This window comes from Haliotis cracherodii, unplaced genomic scaffold (assembly GCF_022045235.1).
Source record: "Haliotis cracherodii isolate W230 unplaced genomic scaffold, xgHalCrac1.p SCAF_2, whole genome shotgun sequence".
Lineage (NCBI taxonomy): Eukaryota > Metazoa > Mollusca > Gastropoda > Lepetellida > Haliotidae > Haliotis > Haliotis cracherodii.
Window position 1 is genome coordinate 33,389,607 of NW_027266275.1, and position 10,098 is coordinate 33,399,704.

Here is a 10,098-nt window from a genome sequence, read left to right on the forward strand (position 1 = left end):
GAGCCTCTGATTGAGGTGAGAACACTGAGATCTTGATTCACATATTGAAAGGAAATAATACACATTCACAAGGAAGACAAAAATGGGCTTCAAATATTGACTATTCATTCACGTTAATGTTGGTAACATCAAAAAAAGGCTCAATTTTGCTTGGGACATCAAGAAAGGACTTTACATTTTGGCTTGAGACATCAAAATTGGGCTTAACGTATTGGCTTGGGACTACAAGATTGGGTTACACATATTGGCATGGGACATCAGTAAAAGGCTTCACATATTCATCAGGGATATCAATAGCTTCACATACCTTAATTTGAAAAATGACATTTTTCTCAAAAGCTGTAATTATTATTTTAAGGTTCTACATGACAAGCATCATTTTTCAAGCAAAAATTTTAAATACTTTATGCGTACCTGCCAAAAACTCGAACTCCTCTTGGAATATGTCCAGGAACTGAAGATGGACCTTCTGCTCGGGGAACAGCTCGGTCTGCTGAAGACAGTTGCGGGCGTTCATGATGATAAGGTCCTCACACTGATGGAAAACAGCTGTCTCCTGCAAATCAGAGTATCAACCACAGCATTAGAAAACAGGACAATATCTAAACCGACCCTGAATATGTCTTCAGCAACCCATGCTTGCCGTAAAAGGCAACTATGCATGTCGTAAGAGGCGACTAATGGCAATGGGAGGGTCAGGCCCACTGACTTGGTTGATGCATGTCATCATATCCCAATTGCGTGGATCGATGCTTATGATGTCAATCACTGGGTTGTCTGGTTTACGGACCACCGTCATATAGCTGGAATATTGCTAAGTGCAGCGTTAAACAACAAACAAAAAACATCCAAACCATCATCCTGATCCTGAAATAAGAGAAGATCCTTTTTCTCCATTTCTGTACCAATTCCACAGGGGTATTTATCAATAAGTAAACAATGATATTTGATGCTGTGTTTACGGGTTACCTGTAGTTCCTCTGTGGATGCTTGTAACCGGGTGTAGCACTGGAACAGGTATCTCAACACTTCCGCCTCGCATGCTGCTGCTGCTGCCCGGACATCCTTCCCAGAGGTCCGGGATGTCACCATGCTGTCGGCAGGGTTCTCCATCATCACTCTCTCAAACACTGCCTAGTCAAACATCAATGACCCAATTACATCTCTCAAACACAGCCAAGTCAAACACAAATAGATCACATTACACATCTCAAACACAGCCTAGTCAAACACCAATAGATCACATTACATATCTCAAACACAGCCTAGTCAAACATCAATAGACCACATTACATCTCTCAAACAGAGCCTAGTCAAACATTTACCTAACAAATAACATCTCTCAAACACTGTCAAGTCAAACATCAATAGATCACATTACATCTCTCAAACACAGCCTAGTCAAACACCAATAGATCACATTACATCTCTCAAACAAGACCTAGTCAAACATCAATAGATCAAATTACATTTCTCAAACACGGCCAAGTCAAACATCAATAGATCACATTACATCTCTCAAACACAGCCTAGTCAAACACCAATAAATCACATTATATCTCCCAAACACGGCCAAGTCAAACATCAATATATCACAATACATCTCTCAAACACAGCTTAGTCAAACACCAATAGATCACATTGCCGTAAAAGGTGACTGTGCTTGTAGTAAAAGGCGACTAACGGGATCGGGTGGTCAGGCTCGCTGAATTGGTTGATGCATGATAGTTGCTCATGATAATAATCACTGGATTGTCTGGTCCAGACTCGATTATTTACAGACCGCCGTCATATAGCTGGAATATTGCTGAGTGCGGCGTTAAACAACAAACCAACTAACCAACAGATCACATTTCATCTCTCAAACACCCTAGTCAAACGCCAGCATGCAACATTACATATATCAAACATGACCTCGTCAAACACCCTAGTCAAACGTCAAATGGCCTTGTCAAATATCAACAGATCACACTACATCTCTCAAACACGACCTCGTCAAACACCAATATAGCATGTGAAATAAATGATAAGCCACAAACATAACCTTGTCAAACACTAATAAATCACATTTCATATCTCTAAAACACGGCCTGGTATAACACCAGCATATTACATTACATCTCACAAACAGGGCCTAGTCAAATATCAACATATCACACAATCTAAATAAAATCAGATCTTAGTTCTCGCTATCGCTAAACAAAGATCTGAGGACATCCCATTACGGGTCGAGTCAGAATGATCTTTCATCTGACCAATCAAATTGTCCTTTACCAGATCATGAAAGTGACAGTCAGAATGTGTTTTCTAATCACACAACCTCAAAAATGTTAACACAGGGTATTCTGAACTACAGTTACCATGGTTACAGCCCTTACGACTGATTCCTTCAAAATTATCGTCTATCTCTCGCTTCCATGGGATAAACATTTTAACGGAGGAGGCGTTGCACATACAATCTCAACCATATAGTTGACATTCTGGAATGTCAGGTTTCAAATTTAATTGAGAACTGTATCAACATATTTTTCAAGTGTAGTCTGAAATGGAAGTCGCCAGGTTGAAACGAGTGCCGTAAAACTTGAGAAACCTACTTTCTGATTGGCTGATGTCGACTTTTTGTTTGTCAATTCAGATCACATTACATCTCTCAATCACAGCCTAGTCAAACATCAATAGATCACATTAAATCTCTCAAACACGGCCTAGTCAAACACCATAATGTCACATTTCATCTCTGAAACACATCCTTGTCAAACATCAACATATCATAACACATCTCTCAAACACAGCCTTGTCAAACACAAATATAGCATGTAACATAAATGATGTGTCACTAAAAAAACCTAGTCAAACACTAATAAATCACATTTCATATCGCTGGAACACAGCCTAGTAAAACTCCAACATATTACATTTCACATCTCCCAATCACAGACAGGTCAAATGCCAATATAATGCTGAGTGACTGATGTAAGGGAGGTAACTCTATTACTTGGCAATAACTGTAACCAAGATGGCATGATTTTAGAATTTTGGAATGCCAGTTGGTGAGCTTAGAATGTTTTGAATGAATGGAATTGTGTGAATGGATTGCCATGGTGAGGACAATTAGGAGTGAGAATGTTCAACTTGTCCTCATCAGTGGTATCTTTGAGTTCATGTGATAAACAATGTTGACCTACAGTTGGCCTTTTCGTCTCTTCAATATCATATTTCAATAGAAGCATTTTTCATTTTGCTTTTAATGTCAGGTAAAAGGTTTACGTTACCATGAGTGAGTGAGTGAGTGAGTGAGTGAGTGAGTTGGGTTTAACGCCACTTTTAACAGTATTCCAGTTAAATCGCGACGTGTCAGCTTAATGTGGGAGGAAAGCCTGAAGAGATGCAGGTCTCAGATGTTTACCACTTCCGTCAAACCCACGAGCACGGGTATGGTGCTGACAAACCTAGAAACATAATCGGGGAGAACCGGGATTCGAACCCATGATCATAGGTTTCTGGCGTGCCCAAGAGACGCAACTCTGCACAGGGAATCGTGGCGCCTTAGATGACTGGGCCACCCATGCCCCCTCATATCTCTTACACAAGGACTAGTAAATCGGCAGTTTATCACATTTCATGCCTCTCAAAAATGGTCTTAAGTCAAATACCAACAGATCACATTTCTTCCTCCTATTCATGCAAACACATTCCTCCCCAGTCATGGGAGTCAACTGATTGTAAAAGTCCAGTTTCTACCCTTGCCGAACTAGGCTGCAATTTTGTGGTTCGATCATAGCGCCACCAGTGGCGATTATGGGTTATGTCTCTTACATGTCTTCCTGTTGACCAATCAGATTCCACCTCTTTATATCACTTGCATTTGATTCGAACAAAATAGTGGTGCCCAATGAAGACAATCTGATCGATAATCAAGATGTTTTTTGTAATAAAATTGGTCTCACCTTGCGAAGTGCATCAAATCACTTGAGCACCTAGATTAAAAACACGAAAAGATTTGGAAAACATATGTTGAGGCCTATTTGACGGTACACATGCTCTGCAAATCCTGCAAATGACACGGCAGTTGCCATATTGTTTATGAACCATATGTCAATTTCGTTCCATAATTTTGACTGGACTATGTATGGGCTTGTTATTCAAGCCTTGTTCGGCAAGGGTGGAAACTGGACTTTTATAGTCAGTTAACTCCTTTGCCTTGGAAAGATGTGCAAACACAGACATTTCACATTTGGTACAAGAACGTCCTTATAAAAATATTCATTTCCAAACATGACTTGCATCACAGCAAACGTACTGTTATGACTATCATGCCTTTTATAGTGTAACCAATGCAACAGTTCTTGTGCTGAGATAGCTTTACAATATGGGGCTAAGGTGACAATGACACAGGAAGATTTGGTTGTCCCTAGGTCATAAATTTCTGAAATTGATCCTGTCATTTTATCAGGTAACTGGTGTCAATCTTAAGCTCAGTACCTGTGGCAACGACTCTTGATCGAACCAAGTCTGCCCCTGTAGTGCTGATGCCATCTCCTCCAGGTAGACACAGCGACATGGCCGCTGCACATCAGAGCTTGTGCCTAATAAGGACAGGGTTGTAAAATATACATTCATTAATCTGTGGCAGTGTCATTTTTCATAGTTTAACTGTACATATATGGTTTGGTTTTAGACAGTGGATATGGTGTATTTTATTAGATTATGTATGGTACAGTTTCCAGCCTGATTGCTCCTAGCTGAACTTGGGCTGGTCAGTTCTTTTGTTTATTGTAAGGGGAGAGAGTAATCTTTTGTCTTGCTTTTAGAGGGTAAGCTTCCATACTAACATAAGCACTAAGTCAGTCTAGTATATACAACTCCACTGGACAGTCACCGGATGAGACGCGTATTATGACTTACAAGGATCTTCATAACTTCAGCTTTCTCTCACAAGGTTAGTTTTAATACTAAATGATAAGTGAGGTGAGGTATAATGGGGTTTAACGTCGCGTCCAAAATTATTGCACTTATATAGCGATGTGCATGTACGTGTGTGTGTTTGTGTGGCTGCTTGTACTAGTCCGGACTAATGCTGATTTATACTGCTAGCTCACTGAGATACCATGCCTCAGTTTTAACATGTATACCCCACTCAGACACAGTATACTGACTCCGAACCGACCAGTCCTCGTTTTAGCCCCTTAATGCCGAACGCCAGACAGGGTAACAACAAGTACCATCTGTTAACGTCTTTTGGTATGACGCGGCCGGGGATAGAACCCCGGACCTTCAGCTCTCTGGGCGGACGCTCTACCACTAGACCACGGAGGCGGTCACTAAATGATAAACATTATGTAGGATGTAATATTTGTTTTAGTACAGCATGTGTAATGTAAACTTTATTTCAGCGTAGGATAAACTTGTGTGATTTGAGTGTATGAATGTATTTCAAGTCATTTGTATAAGTACAGTAACGATAATAAACACACTATTCATGTATATGATTTTCTGATATAATTTACTATAATATTTTTTTATGATAAAGGCGACATATATTAGTATTTGTGTCCCCCATGTTGTTCGCCATGAGAAATGTGTGTTGTGTATAATTATGAGCATATTACAGCACAGGTAATGTTGTGTTAGTAAGGATTAAATAAGGGTATATCTATGTATGTTTATCTATGAACTTCTATTTGAGATTATGTTTATAGCAGGTTTAGAATGAATTAATATGGCAGTAGTTTACTATGTATATGATTTTATGATATTTATATTTAAGTTAGAGTGACATGTGTATGTTATTTATGGATGGGGATCTGCAGTGACAAATGATTTTGCGTACTTTCACCCGAGTGCCACACATTCGGTAGGCATAGTAATTTAGTTATTTATTGTATATATTTCATGTATGTATAATTTACATCTTGTATATAAAAGAGAATTAATGCAGTATATTACATGTGGAGAACATCATGACATCATTAGCATTGATCTACGCAATTGGGGTACGATGACATGCATCAACCAAGTGAGCAAGCCTGACCACCCGATCCCGTTAGTCACCTCTTACAACAAGCATAGTCGCCTCTTACGGCAAGCATGGGTTGCTGAACACCTATTCTCCACTCGGATCTTTACTGTTTACAACAAGCTCAACATTTAGAAGGCTGCAAAAACAAAACATGGGTTGCTGAAAACCTATTCTCAACTCGCATCTTTACTGTTTATAACAAGGTCAACATTTAGAAGGCTGCAAAAACAAAACATGGGTTGCTGAAAACCTATTCTCAACTCGCATCTTTACTGTTTACAACAAGTTCAACATTTAGAAGGCTGTAAAAACAAAACATATATCCCGGTTTGGCCATGGAATGGATAATCGGTAGGCAATATTTCTTTTGTCATTGTTCCACTTCTAAAATAGTTGAAAAACATTCATGTGAAAATTTGCCACCAGCCTGTATGCTTTGATGAGTGTTACATCTACCTACCCTTGTCAAGTGTTATTAGAAAGATTTTTTCCACTGCTTCATTGAACTCCACTGCTGCAAGGGCCTTAGTTTCCATATCACTTTCATCCTGCATAATACTGGTAGGCTCTGCCTCTTCTGTGGTGTTGGTAAGACATGACACTGAAATCAGTAACACAATAACACTAAATTAAGTTCTATTGCAAGTAACACAATGTTGGTTGTTTGTTTTTAACGCAGCACTTAGCAATATTCCAGCCATACAACAGTGTTCAGTAAATAATCAAGTCTGAACCAGACAATCGAGTGATTTGACATGGTGAGCAATGATCCATGCCAGAGTATGATGACACAGATTAAAACAGTTCATCCTCCTCATCTTACTTCTTTCAGGTAGCTGAAATGTAAACATGATTCACATCTTCTCTGTAACGACATCAGCTGCCAAACGGTCATTTCATGTTTACGTCATGCCGTACACTGGTCTACAACCGACTCTCAAAAAACCTGCCTTATACACAGCGACATACATCTTCCCAAGTAGAAGTATACTGACTGTCCAAGTCCAGTTGCCGAACTAGGCTTGAATTTCTGGGCTCCATCATATCACCACTTGTGGCGATGAGTTATGTCCCTTGTATGCCCCCATCTACTGACCAATCAGAATCCACTTCTCATATCACTTGCAAATGATTCCAACAAAATGATGAAGCCCAGTCAAGACGATCTTATTGATAACAAAGATCTTTATTGTAATAAAACGTGCTTTAACTCCCAAGGTGCATCAAAACACTAGGGCACCTTGATTTGTGAGATTTGGAAAATATGGGTCAACGCGCAGTTGACAATGCATTAATCTCTGCAAATCCTGTAATGGACAAATTTAACACAGCAGTTGCCATGTTGTTTAGGTCAGTTAACTCCCTTGCCTCGGAAAGATGGTCTGGACCAGACAAACCAAACATTAATATCATGAACAATGTCCCATGCTGTCGGGATATGATGACACACAATCAACCATGTCATTGAGTCTAACAACCAGTCACATTAAAGCATTGTTTGGGGTCTATTCTAACCCAGGGAAGCCTAATGTCTACATTTATACAGGTTGGTTTGTTGTTTAACGCTGCACAGAACTACATGTGAGCGGTCTGTAAGTAATCGAGTCTGGACCAGACAATCTAGTGATTAATATCATGAGCATCTATTCACGCAATTGGGATTGATGACATGCATCAACCAAGCATGGTTTGCTGAAGACCTATTCTACCCCGGATCTTCACTGCCTCATACTGGAGTACTGAGGGTATGAGCAAATTCTTTGAAACTAAATAAGCACCTGAAAATGAAATACACTACTTCGCTTTGGAAAGGGATACAGAAAAGTAATATTCCTACTATTAATATGTACATACTAGATGTTTATGTCAATAATAGCGAGTGAGTGAGTGAGTATGGTTTAAGCAGTATTTCAGCACTATCACAGTGGGGGACTCCAGAAATGGGCTTCACTTGTACCCATGATGGCAATTGAACCTGGGTCATTGGCACGGCCGCAGCGAACACATGAACCATTAACCTACCCACCACCCCATTGGAATAATAAGAAAATTCCCATCGAAGATAATTGGTATATGTGCTAAAAACCTTCGGAGACAGGTGTTTTGCTGGCTGAGATTGTACTGCTGTACTGTTGAGCCTGTGTCAAGGTCGGAAACAGGGCAGCAAATGGGTTGTCTGCGATGCTGTTGTCACCCATATTTCTTGTCAAAACTTCAATCTGGAAAGAGAGAAAAAAGCATTGACTTAGAAATATTGAGAAATTTTCAAACATGGGACTTCTCTTAACATAACCATATTAATGTTAGCATTTGGCATATAATCTCAAAAGAGGTTTCCTTGCTATCTTTGGCAGATGATATAGATGTCCTGAACGTGTGCATAGTGCAGTTAGGTTTGCTCAAACTTGATAAATATGCAAATATGTGACTCAGAAAGTGATGACGTGTGTGAGCAGAATCATAGTATCTGGTAAGCAGTCCTCTCATATCCAAGTAGTTTTCTATCCATGGTGTCATTTCGTAACCTTGTTTTGTATTCTTTGGTCATCTAATATCCCTTCATATGACAGTGTTATAAACTGATTTAGTTGCAAGTTCAACTATTTGGAATAAGGCTTTTTCAAGGACAGGAATTTCTCATTGTAGCCGACAATAACTGTGGACCTAGTTAGTTACAGTTTTAGTAGAACATGCTTTTACTAACCATGCTAAGTGGTTCCAATAATACCTATCATGCCTCTGTGCAAGTGGATACTTTCAGTAACATATTTTAACACTGAAATTTGATTAGCTGCGGTAAGCATATCACCGAGATGCTCCCTATAAAAGGTCTTCATATGGACTTATCACTACACAGAGCTATGGGTGGGTGTATGTAAATGTGTAACACCAACGAATTCAAAGAGAAAATGAGAAATTTCATAGCCAAAATCAAAAGTAATTTAATAGCCCTATGCAATAAGCAATGAATTACACTGTATAAAATATAAATTTAGATTTAGAACAAATCGACATATTATGAAAATTTACTCATAGGGGCAATACTTTATTTGAACAAGAACAAGAACATATGGGGTTTATCTGTTGACCAAGCTAATCTCCAAGAAAACACATGCAGTGATTAGCATCGATCGACACAAATGGGATATTGGTTGTTGCTTTACTGTGATGTGTTTGATTATGTGTTGGTGATAGTTGTGTATATGTGTAGGTTGTCATGAATGTTAAAGAAAATGAATGGTTGACTTTATGAATGTGAATGCAATGACTGCATGGTGATAAATTTGTTTTATGAAATCTCAACAGTGTCAGTTATGAACATATATATATGATGTTTGGAAACCTAAAATCCCACAATAATATATTGCCATATAAAGAAATATTTAGAAATACAAAAAGGGTTTCAGACTTCTAGGGGTATGAAATCATTATGTGCTGTCCCATATAGGCCTAGTGTAGAAAGATTTGGTTACTGCGCCTGGGACACGAAGTGACAAGGAACCTTTCCGTTTACTGGTAGTTTGTACAACTAGGCTTAGCAATAGTAGTGTGTTTTCCACAGACTGTATAATGACTGGTATAACAGTGTAAATAGTACAACTATGAATTTTAACTACAGTAGTCAATATTATTCCACACATTTAGAAGCTATATCATAAATATCACGATGTATTTAGGATCCTTTAGGCGAGTAGTAGAAAATTCCCGGCTGTTCCCTGATATATGATCGTGAATTTTAACACTACTGACTACAAATTGATAGCTAAGAAGCTAAGAAAAAACAGATGCAAACCTGTGGATGAAATTACAAAGTCGTCGCGAACTTTGAGTTTATTAATACCGTAGCATCGCTTGCAAGTAATATCACTGGTTATCGTGGCATTACCGCAATGAGCCTCACAACAGCTGTTACATGGCAAAAGGAAGCGCGTCCGCTAAAAGATATAATTTTATTTACAAATGAATCCGAAGCATTGTATAAGCATCTGCAAATAGTTGCATCTCATATTTGCAACAAATTTTATTTACAAAAGTGCCACAAAGAGCTAATTCATATTCGTTCCGATATATTTTCTGTA

General features: G+C 38.8%; 1 protein-coding gene across 1 annotated transcript in view; it reads right to left on the bottom strand.

Annotated features, from left to right (window-relative positions):
- The window catches only part of LOC139468007 (ubiquitin conjugation factor E4 A-like), a 30,705-nt gene extending 20,777 nt beyond the window's left edge, over positions 1-9,928 (bottom strand). Inside the window, exons 1-6 of the mRNA XM_071249657.1 lie at positions 9,813-9,928; positions 8,106-8,238; positions 6,480-6,620; positions 4,483-4,586; positions 970-1,134; positions 415-556 (exon numbers count right to left, since the gene is read on the bottom strand). Coding sequence (XP_071105758.1) covers positions 415-556; positions 970-1,134; positions 4,483-4,586; positions 6,480-6,620; positions 8,106-8,217 — 664 coding nt within the window. The 5' untranslated portion in view covers positions 8,218-8,238; positions 9,813-9,928. The remainder of the gene's footprint in view (positions 1-414; positions 557-969; positions 1,135-4,482; positions 4,587-6,479; positions 6,621-8,105; positions 8,239-9,812) is intronic.
- Positions 9,929-10,098: the final 170 nt, after the last annotated feature.